This window comes from Sturnira hondurensis, unplaced genomic scaffold, assembly GCF_014824575.4.
Source record: "Sturnira hondurensis isolate 20B ecotype Veracruz unplaced genomic scaffold, ASM1482457v3 Scaffold0017338, whole genome shotgun sequence".
NCBI classification, from domain to species: Eukaryota; Metazoa; Chordata; class Mammalia; order Chiroptera; family Phyllostomidae; genus Sturnira; species Sturnira hondurensis.
In genome coordinates, this window is record NW_028089969.1 from 674,681 (window position 1) to 690,918 (window position 16,238).

The 16,238-nt window shown below is 39.3% G+C and overlaps 1 protein-coding gene across 5 annotated transcripts in view; it reads right to left on the reverse strand.

The window, feature by feature from the left end:
• The window catches only part of SPIRE1 (spire type actin nucleation factor 1), a 300,883-nt gene that overhangs the window by 9,505 nt on the left and 275,140 nt on the right, over positions 1–16,238 (reverse strand). For 3 of the 5 annotated variants that reach the window (XM_037067603.1, XM_037067602.1, XM_037067600.1), the window contains exons 10-12: positions 13,418–13,508; positions 3,912–4,054; positions 1,287–1,460 (exon numbers count right to left, since the gene is read on the reverse strand). In XM_037067603.1, coding sequence (XP_036923498.1) covers positions 1,287–1,460; positions 3,912–4,054; positions 13,418–13,508 — 408 coding nt within the window. The remainder of the gene's footprint in view (positions 1–1,286; positions 1,461–3,911; positions 4,055–13,417; positions 13,509–16,238) is intronic. The other 2 variants (XM_037067604.1, XM_037067601.1) reach the window with 1 other exon arrangement.

Consider the following 16,238-nt stretch of genomic DNA (forward strand, 5'->3'; position numbering starts at 1 on the left):
TTTACATAAAAAGAGCAATTATTACATTTAATTACTCTTTCCTTTTTCCAAGTTTAACTTTAAAATGCCAAGTGAATTCTTTGCCTAAAATAGTATGAGGATTTAGTATACAGATATCTGTGTTTGGGGCGGATTGATAATAAAAATAAAATTGTCAATAGATCTTCAGTAAGAGCAGGAGTGACAGGAATTCAAATACCCTCCCTGCACTTGGTGGTGCTCCCAAACGGCCAGATCTAAAAAAAACGGGGAAAAGATCAGATTCATTCTGTATTTCACAACAAACAGGGAAAGGGCTTTGTTGTTTCTCATTTACATTCACTCACAGTTTCTTTTCTAAATCAAGACGGGTAATAAAGAGCAACAAAGAAACTAGCTGCTGGCTCATTTGTCAGAGATGTGTTTAGTAAATAAACACATCTTGTACCACGTGGAACAGGCCAGGCTGCTGCCAACACTGGTCAACAGCATGCATTACGATGGGGTAAAGGAAGCTTTACTATGGTCCCAGGGTTATTTATTTCACTGGGGTTTGAAAATTATTATACTTTCTTTAAAAATATTCTATATGAAAACCACAAAACAATAATAAAATGTAAGATTATTTAAAATAATAGATAATGTATTATATATGTACACCTGAAACCTATGTAATTTTATTAACCAATGTCACCCCAATAAATTCAATAAAAAAGAAAAAATAAAATCTTTAAAATAATCACATCAATAAAAAGAAAACTTAAAGTTTCTCTCCACAGAGAAGTGGTTGTCATAAAAACCACATGACACCCTGATCATCACAACACAGCTTTATGAAAGGTGCTGGGGAAGAGAACGCTCTCTGAGTCCTGGGGAGACACATGCTATGTGTACACAGCCCCTCAAAGCTCAGGGTGGGGTGTTAGGGACACAGGCAACGACATGGCTCTGTGGGCGGTAGAGTCAACTTTGCCTGGCAGGTAGCAATTGCTCCTCTGATGACAGGAGGCCCTGGGATGAAAGCACTTCACAGGCTCTAAGATGCTGTATTCCTCCTGCTGTAAGAGACAAACACTCATAGGTCCCTATATTCTGATGCTGCATTTTGAGTTTGTTGTCCTTTCAAAGTTATTTTCCTCTCAACTGAGATCATGGTGCGATCTACGCATCCTACAAAAGATTGGAATCAATGATCAGAAGCAAAGTGCCCATCTAAGCTGTTAATTCTTGCAGAGTGCAAAAGTTGAAGTATCACTGTCAAAGAGATAGAATAAAATAATTCCCAGAACCAGCAGAAAGAGGCCAACCTTTGAGGATTTCCACCTGCTGGTAAAAGCTCTCTCACATAGATAATACATAGCCCCTGCTACCCCAAACATGGCTGCTTCAAAAGGATGAGAGCTGAGCAGAGAAGCTGTTTGTATGGTAGAAAAAAGTGGTCGGAAAGGCGTCCTTGGCCATACACTGGTTATCCTAGGAACCTGAACAATAGATAAGGAAAAAAGAAAATGGCAGTGGGAAAAGGAAAGGAGAAAACAATGCAGAACACAAGTGACCTACAAATAGTGATTATAGAGCATGAAAAACGAAACGAAACAAAACAAAAACACCACACAGGATGTTAATGGTAGATTCTACATGTGTGTTCATGCTGACATCTGCACCCACATGTATAAATCAGTTATCAAACCATGAAGTCGTTCCTTGAGAATCTCAAAGTTTACACAGCAAAGGCCTGAACTGAAGATTTTCTAACTGCTTAGGAACACTTGAGCTTCCTAAATCAGGCTTGACGGGATGCAGGATAGGGGCAACTGCCTGCTGTGCCTGAGAGAATGTGGGAACACATCCCAAACAGGCACTTCTTCCCTGGGGAAGGTACTGAAAGACAAGCAGCCTTTCATTTAAATGGGCAATCATCCTCATACATTTTTAAACATCCTAAGCAAAGGGAGAGAGATACAATAAAAATAAGTAAATAACAAAGACATTTCCGCCATTTTCAGTAAAGGGATTACAAATACAAAATGATTCTGTTTCTAAAATATAGCAAAAAATTTAAATTATCATACTTTAAAAACAATACTTAACAAGCTGGAAGGTACTACACACAGAGGTGTGACTTAATAGAAAAGCTGAGTTAATCTACAAGCAATAAATGTCATTACTTGACCTGGATGTTACTTTGTTTCAGCTCGTGCCTAGAGATACTTGGAGGGGGCCCAGTTCTGTGTGAAATCTGTTGCCATCTGTACTGACCAGAGGTGCTCACCCAGTGCCTTTCACGGAGACCCTTCTTGGGGACTGCAGATTGGTTTTACTTTGCTCTCTTTACTAATAAACCAACTCAACAGCCCGACCAACCAAATGCTGAATTCCCTTTTGTCAGGAAATTTACTTTACTTCCTGGGCCCTCCATAGGGACTGGCTGTCTTTCTTGGCAAAACTGCTATAGTACCACCTGAAACTCCTTTGTAGTTGATCTGATAGTTGATTGATAATTTTAAAATTTAAGTCTAACCTCAATGATGATGTTATATGATAACAAGGCAGGTACATACCTAAATAATAAACTGGCGTCTAGGAAAATCCATGGTAAGAGAAGAATTTAATTACTGGACTTGTAAAAAAAATCATGAAGGAGTTCCTTCTTATATATTTTTAAGTTGTGACAGCAACTGTATATTTTGCTAAAGCAATAACTGATTCACATTAACAAAAGTCTTCAGATTTTAAAGTTTGAACCAGTCTGGTTAGAGTTCTGTTTTCCTGCTATGTTTTATCAAATATCAGTGTTTCAGTGATTACTTATGAATTAACAGAAATCCTACTGGGAATTGTCATAAAATCATTAATTTAATCGTATTGTTTGGGAGGAGAGATGACTGATCAAATTTCAAAACTATAAGCTCTGTTGAAACTTAATATCTTCATGATAATCACACTATCTCCCTCTACTTTGAAAGATTCATCACAGCCTAAAAATATGGATTAAGCATATTCTATTGTTTTTTATTCATGAGTTATTGAAAAAACATTAGATGTTAGGTTGCCAGTAGAACTACTGACTGAAGTCTTGTATCTTGCCTGAAAACATTTCTGAAGTAAAGTGGGACTACAAAGTAAACCCTGCAGACCTCCTCTGGCTGGTGGATCTGCTCTTCCTGCCAGCGCCCTGTGTCCTACAGCCCGCTGTTTTGAGGAATGAATGGCCACTACAGGAATGCAAAAGTCTCTGGAAAACAGCAAAAACTGTCAAACAGTCCAAACAGCTTTGGCTCCAAAATATACTTGGAAACAATATAAATAATGGTTCTTAATGGATCAAAATTCTCCCCTGATACTTCTGCCTTAATAACATAGTTTACTGTAGCCAGATTTTGATAAGTTTTTTTGATTAGTTTTAACAATTTTCGGTGGATTAATACCCTTTGAAAGGAAGAAAACATTTCTTTAATCATAGTTTCAACCATTGGTAAGTCTTCTGAAAAAAAATAAAGGTACTTTTTTTCCTGATTTTATTTTATTTTTATTTTTTACATACTTCAAAATAATCTTTATTTTTTTCCATCCCAGTCCACCCCCCCAATGCTCCCCACCTCCCTCCCCTATCCACGCCCCCTATTGTTGTCCATGTGTCCTTTATACTAGTTCCTGTATATCCTTCCCTTTTTCCCCCTGAAATTCCCTCCCCTCTCCCCTCTGGTCACTGTCCCCCTGTTCTCTATTTCAGTACTTTAAATGAACAAAGATGGTCAAATTTCATTTAGGTTGCTGTTAGGGTGGTTTTCTTTAGCTATTAAAAACAATTAAGGTTATCTAAAAATCATTCTAACCTTTGGAAGTTTTTTCTCCTAATCATCATCTCAATAATGCTAATGATTCTAGGTCCTCTGACACTTCAGTTACTACGCAATCTTTTAATTACTTACAAGAGATCGGGAGCTCTGTTTGGAAGGTGGCAGGAACTGTCTCACATTAGTAGGTGTTTCCTTTTCAATGGAATGTCGCCTCTGGGGTGGCTGCCTTCTCTCTGGCTGGGGTGTTGATGATATGGGCAAGAATTTCGGAGGTGCTAAAGAAATGAGTCAACCATATTAAAATAAACTTTCTTACTGTGAGGATTGTTATAGAAGAATTTTTGCAAGATAAACTTGCTACAGAAATTGCAAGAAAAAAGTAAAAAATACTTTGTGTTTTTAATATTGATTCAAATTCATACATAAGAACACAATATAAGTACAGTCTCAAATATGTACATACAAATACCCTCCTAAATCATACCAAAATTCTCTTTAATTTTTCAATTACTGTTTACATTCAATATTATTCTGTGTTAAGTTTCAGACATACAGCACAGTGGCTGAACAATCACAAACTTTATTGGGTGGTATACCAAAATTCTTAAGTGTACCCTCCTTAACATTCTTGTTTTTAAAAAGATGAAATATTAAAACTCTTCCTTCTTGATGTTTATCAAGACAGTCTGTCCTTAGAGTTAAGTCAAGCTGTACCTAAATTTTAAAAATTAAACTTCAGCTTTGTACAACTGCTCTCCTCTGCCTAAAATATTTGGGACTGGATTTAAAAGAACAATGTTTCAGGGTCTGAATAGTTTTGGATTCACATTTTGAAAACAAGGAGAACATTAGAAATAAATTATACTATCAGAGTTTTATACTACTTCCTCCTACTTTCTTTGCAAACAGTACAGATGTTTCAATGTAGTGGTTGAGGAAAGTGAAAGTCAACACAAAGTTAAATATGATTCACCTCTTTAGACTGTCCTACCAAGAGAAATTACTAAAGGAAAACAAAGAACATAATTTCTATAATCAAGAAATACAGAATATAACCAAGGTGAGCTCCTATAATTTTTGGTATAATCTGTTTAAATAAATCAAAATACTATTTCAAGAATTTTAAACACAAAACCTCTATGTATATAGAAAATCAAGGCAATGTTTTACAAATACTTTTATATATATTTTCTCTTGGAAAGTTTAAAAATTACAGTACAATAAAATAAATACTTACCATTATAACCATTTTTAAACATACAGTTCAGTGGTACTGAACACTTCACATGGTTTCACAACCATTTCCGTCATCCATCCTCATAAATCATATGCACAGTTGAAACTCCACACACATCAAACAGTTAAGCCTTTGGAAACTACTATTCTACCCTCTGTCTCTATGGTTTTGACTACTCTAAGAAACTCAGGTAAATGGAACTATACAATATTTCCTTTCCAGTGATTGCCTTGCTTCACTTAGCATAATGTCCTCAAGTCTTATCTGTTGTATTTGTTACGGAACATCCCTTCTTTTTAAGGCTGAATAATAGGCACAGATCACATTTTCCTTATCTGTTCATACACTGATGAACACCGGGGTTGCTTTCATGTTTTATCTATTGTGAATAATGCTGTTATGAATATGGATGTACAAATACCTCTTTGAGACTTGCTTTCAATTCTTTGGGGTGTATGCCCAGAAGTGGAATTGCTGGATCTTACGGTAATTCTATTTTTAAATTTTAGGGGAACCACTACACTGTTTTCTACAGCACCTTTACCATTTTATATTCCTACCAACAGAGTGCAAGGGTTCCTTCCAATTTTTCCACATTTTTGTCAACACTTGCTGATTTCTCTCTCTGGTGTCTCTCTCTCTCTTTTTGATAGGAGACATTCTAATGGGTTTGAGGTGATATCTCATTGCAGTTTTGATAAGCATTTCTCTAATGGTTTAGCGATGTTAAAAATATTTTCATGTGTTTGTGGCCATTTGTATACTCTTTGGAGACATGTCTATGTCTTATTTTTAGGGCGTTCATTCAGTTTGAGTTAATTTTTATACGTGGTATCAGGTAAGCATCTAACTGCACTCTTTTGCATGTAACTAACCAGTTTTCCCAGCACTATTTCTTGAAAATACTATTCTTTCCCCATCAAGTGATCTTTACATATCTGTCAGTTATGTGATCCTATATGTGAAGGTTTATTCTGGGCTCTCTCTTCTATTCCATTGGTCTATATGTCTCTGTTTATGCAAATACCATACTGTTCTGATTGCTATAACTTTGTAGTGAATCTTAATAACAGGAAATGTGAGTTCTATGATTTTGCTCTTGTTTCAAGGCTGTTTTGGCTATTCAGGTTACCTTAAGATTCCATATGAATTTTATGATGGCTTCTTAAAAATTTCTGCAAAAAATGTCATTGACATTTTGATAGAGACTGCACTGAACCTAAACATTGCTTTGAGTAATACTGACATTTTAACAATATGAAGTCTTCTAATCTATGAACATGAAATATATTTCTATTTACTTATGTTCTCTTTAATTTCTTTTAGCAATGCTTTAGAGTTTTTAGTGAAAAAGTCATTCATTTTCTTGGTTAGTCCTAAGTGTTTTGTTCTTTAGAGCTATTAAACATGGAGTTATTTTTATAATTTTCTTTTCAGATTGTTCATTGCTCATGCATTAGAAATGTAACTGATTTTTGTATGCTGATCTTGTATTGTTACTTTGCTGAATTCATTTACTCTAATAGTTTATTTGTGTGTGTGTGTGTGTGTGTGTGTGAGAGAGAGAGAGAAAGAGAAAGAGAGAGAGAGAGAGAAAATCTTAGGGTTTTCTACATATAAGATCGTAATTAAATTTAAAAAAGATCACGTCATCTGCAGAAAGAGATAATTTTCCCCTCTTTCCAATTTAGATGACTTTAAATTTCTTTTTCTTGCTGAACTGTTCTGGCTAGAACTTTCAGTACTATGTGAGTAGAAGTAGTGAAAGCAGGTATCATTGCTTTCCTCCTCATCAGAGAGAAAACACTTTCTTTCACCACTGAGTATAGTGATTGCTGTAAGCATCTATTATGTTGAAGAACTTTCATTCTATTCCTAGGTCATTGAATTTTTTATAATGAAAGGGTGTTAAGTTTTGTCTAAAGCTTTTCCTGTATCAATTGTGGCCCTTTTTCTTTAATTCTGTTAATGTGATGTATTATACTGATCAATTTTCTATTTTAAAAAAAATTATATTTTATTGATTATGCTATTAGAGTGATCCCAATTTTCATCCTATGCCCTCCTCCACCCAGACACTCCCTACCCTCTCAGGCAATTCTCACCCTGTTGTCCATGTCTGTGGATCATGCCTGCATGTTCTTTGGCTACTCCATTTCCTATGCTGTACTTTACATCCCCATGACTATTCTGTAAGTACTAATTTGTACTTCTTAATCCCTTCACCTTTTTCACCCAACCCACTCATCCCTCTCCTATCTGGCAACCATCAAAATGTTTTCTATATGATTCTGTTTCTGTTCTGCTTGCTTTTTATTTTGTCTTTCTGCTTGTTACTTTGATTCAACTGTTTATAGATATGTATTTGTTACTATTATACTGTTCATATTTTTTTTATCTTCTCAAACATTTCATATAATGCTGGTCTTGTGGTGATGTGCTCCTTCCCTAACTTGCCTGGGAAGCTCTTGATCAATCCTTCAATTCTAGATGATAGCTTTGCTGGGAAGAGTAATCTCGGTTGTAGGTCCTTGGTTTTCACCACTTTGAATATTTCTTACCAATCACTTTTAGTCTGCAAAGTTTCTTTTGAGAAATCAGCTGACAGTCTTATGGGAACTCCCCTGTACGTAACTAACTTCATTTCTACTGCTGCTTTTAAGATCCTCTCTTTATCTCTGACTTTTGGCATTTTAATTATGATTTGTCTTGGGGTGGGCCTTTTTGAGTTCATCTTGTTTGGGACCTGGACTTGTGTGTCTATATCCTTCAGCAAGTTAGAGAACTGTTCTTTCATGATGTTTTCCAATTGATTTCCAATTTCTTGCTTTCTCTTTTCTCCTTCCAGCATTACCATGATGCAAATGTTGGTATACTTGTAGTTGTCCCATAGGCTCCTTATTATCTTCATTTTTTAAATTCTTTTTTCTTCTTGTTGTGATTGGTTGGTTTTTGCTTCCTTATATGGCAGATTGCTGATTTGATCCCTGGCTTCATCCAATCTACTGTTAATTCCCTGTAAATAGTTCTTTATTTCAGTTAGTACATTCTTCATTTCTAACTGGCTCTTTTTTATGGTTTTCATGTCCTTTTTTATGCTGTTGAAGTTCTCTCTGAGTGCTTTGCTCCTTGCCTAAGTTCACTGAGAATCCTTATAACCAGTATTTTGAGCTCTGCAGCTAGTAGCTTGTCTCCTTTTTATTTAATTTTTTTTTTCTGGAGTTTTGTTCTGTTCTTTCACTTTGGCCATGTTTCTTTGTCTCCTCCTTTTGGCACCCTCCCTATGCTTGTTTCCATGTATTAGGTAGAGCTGCTTTGACTCGATATCTTGGTAAAGTGTCCTAACGTAATAGGTGTCCTATACAGCCCAGTGGCACAGCCTCCCCTATTACCCAAGCTGGGTACTCAAGGTGGGCCCACTGTGTAGGCTGTGTACACCCTCCTACTGTAGTTGAACCTTGGTTGCTCTTGGCACATCCAAGGCCAGTCACTTCCTTTGTTCTTTTTGGGGTCACAGAGCATAAACTACAAAGTGATCTGCAGATGGGTGCTACTTGAGGGAGTTCCCCAGGTGAGGCCAAACTGTGAACCTAGGTGCCAGGCCTAGGGCTATTCAGCAAGAGGTATGGGGCTGGGGCTCACTGAGACCAGCTATTGCTTGTTTGAGAGGATTTAGGAAGTTGAGAAGCCTGAGCCAAGACCAGACATTCATATGGAAAAGCCACTGTTAACAGTTTGGGTGGGCCTGTAGGTTGGGTGGGATGGAGCTTCAGGGCAGGGCGAATAGGGTTAGCATAGCTGACGGAGTCTCAGATATAGCACCCACCTGCCAGCTCAGTGGCTCTGTGGGGGAAGGGTTCATTAAAAAAATAATCGCCTCTGCCCACCTGTCTCTGAGAAAGCTCTATCCCACTCCTCACCTTGATGTCATACACTTCAGTTCCTCCTGTATGTCACTGATGCCTTTCAAGCTGCTACCCTGGTGCTGGAGCTCAGAGAAGTAAGTCTGAGTAAGTCCATTTGTGAGTTTTTTAAGAGGAACTGCTTGGAACACCACAAGTTTCTTCTACAGACTTAATCCCCATGGTTTTTTTCAGCAAAAGTTATGAGGACTTATTTTTCTGGTACTGGAATCCTGCGCTGGGACTCCTCAATCCTGAGATATCCCTCCCAAACTCTTATCCCCCACATGTGGGTGTGGAACTAGCTCATTCTGCATCTCCATGCCTTCTATCAGTCTGGATAGATGTGGTTTCTTTAACTCTGTATTTGCCAGACTTCCCATTCAATTTGATTTCTGATGGTTTGGAGTGATGACTGTTCTATAGTTTAACTGTACTTTTGATGTAGTTGTATGAGGAGGTGAACCATGTTTAACTATGTGTCTATACTGACCTATACTGAAGTCCCTATACTGATCAATTTTCGTATGTTGAGAAGTTCTTGCATTCCAGGAACAAATTTCATTGGTCATGTATAATTGTATACGCTGCTGAATTCTGTTTTTTAGTATTTGTTGAGGATTTCTGCATTAAGGTTCATTAGTATTACTAAGTCTAGACTTTTCTTGTAGTGTCTTTGAGTGCTTTGGTCTCTGGTAATGCTAGTCTCAAAGTGCCTTCTTCTTCAAATTTAAAAGAAACATTTGAGAAAGATTGATATCAGTTCTTTGAATATCTGGTAGAATTCACTAGTGAAGCATCAGGTCCCATTCTTTTCTTTGTGGGGAGATTATGATTACTGATTCAATATCCTTACTAGTTATAGGGCTATTCTAATCTTCTATTTCTCTCTGATTTAGTTTTGCTAGGTTCTACATTCCCAGGAACTTGTCTATTTCATCTAGATTACCCAATATGGCATAAAATTGTTCACAGTGCTCTCTCATAATTCTTTTTATTTCAGTAGAATCAGTAATGTCTGTTCTTTCAGCGTTTTTTTAAAAATCATTTTTACTTTTTAATTATAACTGACAGACAATTCTACATTAGTTTCAGGTGTACATCCTAGTGACTACTCATTCTAAAACTTACCAAGTGATCATTCTGATAAATTTAGTACCCACTGACAGCACAGTTATTAGAATATTACTGACTATATCCCATATGCTGTACTTTATATCCTTATGACTATCCTATAACATTCTTGTACTTATTAATCTGCTCACCTTTTATTTTTTTAAAACAATATGTTTTATTGATTATGCTATTACAGTTGTCCCATTTTCCCCCTTTATTCCCCTCTGCCCTGCACATCCCCCCACCCAAATTCCTCCTCTTTAGTTCATGTCCTTGGTCATACATATAAGTTCTTTGGCTTCTCCATTTCCTATACTATTCTTAACCTCCCCCTGTCTATTTTGTACCTACCATTTATGCTTCTTGTTCCCTGTACCTTTTCCCCCTCTCCCCCCTCCCACCCCCCACTGATAACCCTCCATATGATCTCCATTTCTGCGCTTCTGTTCCCGTTCTAGTTGTTTGCTTAGTGTTCATGTTTTTGTGCTTCTTTTTCTTGGATAAGTCCCTTTGACATCTCATAGAATAAGGGCTTGGTGGTGATGAACTCCTTTAACTTGACCTTATCTGAGAAGCACTTTATCTGCCCTTCTATTATAAATGATATCTTTGCAGGATAGAGCAATATTGGATGTAAGTCCTTGCATTTCACAACTTGGAATACTTCTTTCCAGCCCCTTCTTACCTGTAAGGTGTCTTTTAAGTAATCAGCTGATGGTCTTATGGGAACTCCTTTGTAGGTGACTGTTTCCTTTTCTTTTGCTGCTTCTAGGATTCTCTCCATAATTTTAATCTTGGCTAATGTAATTATGATGTGCCTTGGTGTGTGTCCCTCCTTGGGTCCAACTTATTTGGGACTCTCTGAGCTTCCTGGACTTCCTGGAAGTCTATTGCCTTTGCCAGATTGGGGAAGTTCTCCTTCTTTATTTGTTTGAATAAGTTTTCAGTTTCTTGATTTTCCTCTTCTCCTTCTGGCATCCCTATGATTCAGATGTTGGAACATTTAAAGATGTCCTGGAGGTTCCTAAAACTCCCCTTACTTTTTTGAATTCTTGTTTTTTCATTCTGTTCTGGTTGATTGTTTCTTTCTTCCTTCTGCTCCACACTGCTGATATGAGTCCTGGTTTCCTTCTGGTCATTGTTGGTTCCCTGTAGATTTTTCTTTTTTTTTCTTTTTTCTTTTAAATATTCTTTTCTTTTTTAAAAAATTTTATTTATTTATCTTTAGAAAGGAAGGGAAGGAGAGAGAAGGAGAGAAATATCAATGTATGGTTGCCTCTCGTGAGTCCCCTGGTGGGAACTGGCCTGCAACCCAGGCATGTGCCTTGACTGGGAATCGAACCTCAACTGTGTGGTTTGCAGGCCTGTGCTCAATCCACTGAGCTACACCAGCCAGGGCTAGATTTTTCTTTATTTCACATAATGTGACCTTCATTGCTGCCTGGGTTTTTTTTTTAAATAAATTTTATTCATTTACCTTAGAGGGAAAGAGAGAAAGAGAGAAATATCAATGTATGGTTGCCTCTCCTGTGTCCCCTGCCGGGAACTGGGAACTGGCCTGCAACCCAGGCATGTGCCCCGACTGGGAATCGAACCGCAATCGTGTGGTTCGCAGGCCTGCGCTCAATCCACTGAGCTACACCAGCCAGGGCTGCTGCCTGGGTTTTTTAAATGCTGTTTGAAGTATCCAGTGAGCTCCTTGAGCATCCTGATTACCAGTATTTTTAACTGTGCATCTGATAGGCTGGCTATCTCTTTGTTGCTTAGTTGTATTTTTTCTGGAGTTTTGATCTGTTCTTTCATTTGGGCCATTTTCTTTTTGTCTTCATATGCCTGTTACATAGTAAGGGGCGGAGCCTAAGGTGTTCACCAGGGTGGGGCAAACCATGCTGCATTGAGACGCTATATGTGGGGGAGTGGTCCAAGAGGTAACAGTGCCACTTGCTCTGCTCTCTGCTGGTTTTCAGTCACTTTCCTTGGAAACCCACAAGCAAATTGGGCCCTCCTGGTGCTGATTACGGGTTTGGGTGGGTTTGCGTGTGTTCCAGGATCCTGTGGGTCTTGTCAATGAACTCTTCTGCAAGGCTGGAAGTTTTTCTTGCTGCTGCTTTAACTCCCACAGGTGTTTTCAGTACTGGAGCCCTGGGTTGTACAGTCCATCTCGCTCCCCAGTTGCTCTTCCCAGTTTATCTGCATGTGAATGTAGACTGCCCAGTCTGTAAGCCATTGCCTCATTGGATTTGACAGCCACCACCTTGCTGCAAGTCCTCTCTGCCTGACTGCCTGTCTCCCCTCCTCCTACTGGTCTGGAAGAATGTGTCTCCTTTAACTCCTTGGTTGTTGGATTTCCACACAGTTCGATTTTCTGTCAGTTCTGGTTGTTTTTTGTTTTTAAATTGTTGTTGTCCTTCTTTTGGTTGTGCAAGGAGGCATAGTGTTCTACCTATGCTTCCATCTTGGCTAGAAGGCTGTTCTGGATGCCAGCCTTTTAAATGCCTTGGAAGTCCCCTGAGCTACAGTAGGGGGAAACTAGTAAGAATTCAACAATGGCTGTCTACCTTTGGAGTCAGAAACAGAAATGAGAAAACAGTATTTGGAGGACAGGGTCTTCCTGGCCCATCCTGTCTCCTGAAAGCTGTGTGCAAACTGCTCCAGAAATAGTACACAACTGCCTGCCTTGTGGCAAGGGGTAGGAGATAAATAGCTGCTATGAGGTGACTTAAATTAACCATAATTTACTATCTAAGTCTTCCCCTGGAAGTTGAAAGCCTTCAATAGACTCTAGAGGTCTCAAATATTTATACCAAACCAATTCTGCCACTGCATTTGTTGTCCAGGTGGAGACACAAATTCTTGGTACTACCTACTCTACTATCTTCCCAGAATCTTCTCCCTTAATATAAATATTTTAACCCTTTATAATCTTATAAGTAAAAAGAGAGTAATAGAAACACTTAGAAGTCACTTAATATTCTGAAGTTATAGTGTTTTTACTATCTACACGTTACGTGGATATGAATATATGTATATGTGTGTGTGGGGGGTGGTAACAAGTGTGATTATTGGGCTTTAGGCTTACATTCAGACAAGGAGGTAATTAATCTAAAAACCACCCCCACAGACAATTGACTTATTTCCTACAACTATTTTCTGTAAACCCAAGGTTGACTGATGTAAGTTAAGAACCTGAGGCCTGTTACTAGTTTAGCCTTACCTTATGTCACTCTAGGAATAGGACTGAATATTTCCGGTCCTGACTCATGCAATTTCAGACTTAGTTCTTTATACCCCAAATAATCGCAAGACACTCTGAGATTCCCTAATCTAGGACAAGAATGTTTTTAAGGTATCTGATGCTAGTTCTTTGAGCCACAAATACTCACTCTTCCTTGCGGACACAGCCTCCAGTAAGGGATCTTCAAGGAAGGAGGGAGACACACTGCTGCTGCTGGCTGACTTGTGTAGAGTATCTTCCTGAGAAATATATGAATAGAAATAGTGAGATTCCTTAGACTAATAACATTTTACTATTAGTGCTTCTCTGCTAATTAATAACATTGTGCAATTAAATATTTATTTTAACATGAGGCAGCAAATTATAATGGAAAAAGTCAAGGAAAGTAGAAGACAAACTAGAAGGGATCTGAAATTAGATATGTCTGGATTTGTATCCCGGCCTTGATTACTTTGTAACTTACCAATTTGTACTTCTTAATTGTTTCAACCTTTCACCCAACCATCAACCCCCTCCCATCTGGCAACCATCAAAATGTTCTCTGTATCACCCTGGCCAAGTGGCTCAGTTGGGTGAAGCATTGTGGTATACACAAAATGGTTGTGGATTTGATCCCTAGTTGGGGTGTGTACAGGAGGCAACTGATCAATGTTTCTCTCCCTCTAGCTTATTCTCTCTCTAAAATCAAATAAACATATAGTCGGGTGAGGAAAAAAGTTTTGTATCTATGAGTTTGATTCTGTTTTTGTTTGTTCACTTGTTTTTTCAATCCCACATATAAGTGAAATTATATTGATTTTGTCTTTCTCTGCCTCACTTCCCTTAGCACAATATTCTCTTGGTCCATTCACATTACTGCTGATGGCAAGATTTCATTCTCTTTTATGTTTGAGTCATACTCTATTGTATATATGTACCAGTTATTCTTTATAAAGTGACCTACTGATGGATACTTAGCTTGCTTACATATCTTGGCTGTTGTAAATAATGCTGCATGAACACGTGGGTCCACATGTCTTTTCAAATTAGTATTTTGGCTCTGGCCAAGATGGAGGTGTGGGTGGAAACACTGTGCCTCCTTGCACAACCAAAATTAAGGACAACAAAGACTTAGAAACAAAAACACAACCAGAACAGAGAGAAAATGGAACTGTACGGAAGTCTGACAATCATTTAACCAGACCAGTAAGAGAGGCAAAGTTGGTGGCTAGCAGAGAGGGATTGCGGCAGGAAAAGGCAGTGGCAGCCAGACTCGGGAGTACAGGCAGTGCGGGCCTGACTATGGTTACACATTTGTGTACAGATAAACTAGGCAAAAACGGGCAGCAAGACAGACCATACAACCCAGGGCCCCAGCGATGGGAAATAAAGCCTAAAATCAACGACTGAAAAGGTGTCAGCTGGTGGGAAGAGGCAGAGCGGACTGAAATCTGAGAGAGTGTAAAACCAGCGCCATTGCTCCCTCTCTGAACCCACTTCCACATACAGCATCACAACCCAGCAATGTGGGTTGCCCCACCCTGGCGAACACCTAAGACTCCGCCATCCATATATAACAGGTGTGACCTGACCAAAAATGGCTCAATCAGAAAGAAGAACAAATCAAAACCCTGGAGCCAATACTTTTAAGTGACCAAGAGATAACCAACCTATCAGATGCACAGTTCAAAACACTGGTGGTCAGGATGCTCACAGAACTGGTTGATTTTGGTCACAAATTAGATGAAAAAATAAAAGGCTACATTAAGTGAAGTGATGAAAAATACACAAGAATCCAATAGTGATGGAAAGAAACCTGGACTCAAATCAAGGGAATGGACCAGAAGGAAGAAAGAAACAACCAATCAGAAAAGAATGAAGAAACAAGAATTCAGGGACTTCCGCCAAGATGGAGGCATAGGTGGAAACACTGTGCCTTCTCCCACAACCAAGTTTGAATAAAACAAAGGTTTGGAGAAACAAAGACACAACCAAAGGACAGAAATTGAATTATATGGAAGTCCGACTAAATCTAACCGTTCAACGGGGATGGTAAGAGGGGCGGAGCCAGCAGCGAGCAGGGTTGGGCAGGACAGGGCCCCCGACCCAGGCGCGCAGGCAGACAAGAACCAGTTGGGGTGCGGGGCAGACCACGGGCGCATATTCGCGCACAGTGAGACAGACCACTCAGGCCCCAGGGGGCGAGGGCTGACGGCGGTGGCACACTCGTGAGCAGTGGGACGAAACGTGTGGGCCAGGTGACGGCAGCAACTGCGGCACCGGTGAGGGCCGTGGTGGAAGGCGGCGGACAGGACGCCATAGTCCCTCTTTGACCCCGCCCCCACATACAGCGTCACAACCCAGGGACTTAGTTGCCCTTCAGCACCGGTGAGGGCCGGGGCGGCAGGCGGCATAGACGGGACGCCAGAGTCCCTCTTTGACCCCGCCCCCACATACAGCGTCACAACCCAGCGAATTAGTTGCCCTGCAATACCGGTGAGAGCCATTGTCGCTCTTTGACCCCGCCCCCACATACAACATCACAACCCAGCTACTTAGTTGCCCTGTTCTAGTGAACATTTTAGGGCTCTGATCCTGCTATGGAACAGGCACAAACAACCCGAAAGATGGCACGAGAAGAACTCAAAGTCCAAGAGCCAATAACTCTAAGCGACCAAGAAATTGCCAGCCTCTCAGAAGCACAATTCAGGACACTATTTATCAGGATGCTCACAGAACTGGTAGATTATAGTCACAAATTAGAGGAACAAAGTTACAAATTAGAGGAATATATGAAGGCTAAACTAATTGAAATGAAGGGAGATGCACAGGAAACCAATAGTGATGGAAAGGAAACGGGGACTCAAATCAATGGAATGGACCAGAAGGAAGAACAAAACATCCCACCAGAAAGGAATGAAGAAATGAGAATTCAAAAAAATGAGGAGAGGCTTAGGAACCTCCAGGACATCTTTAAATGTTCCAACATC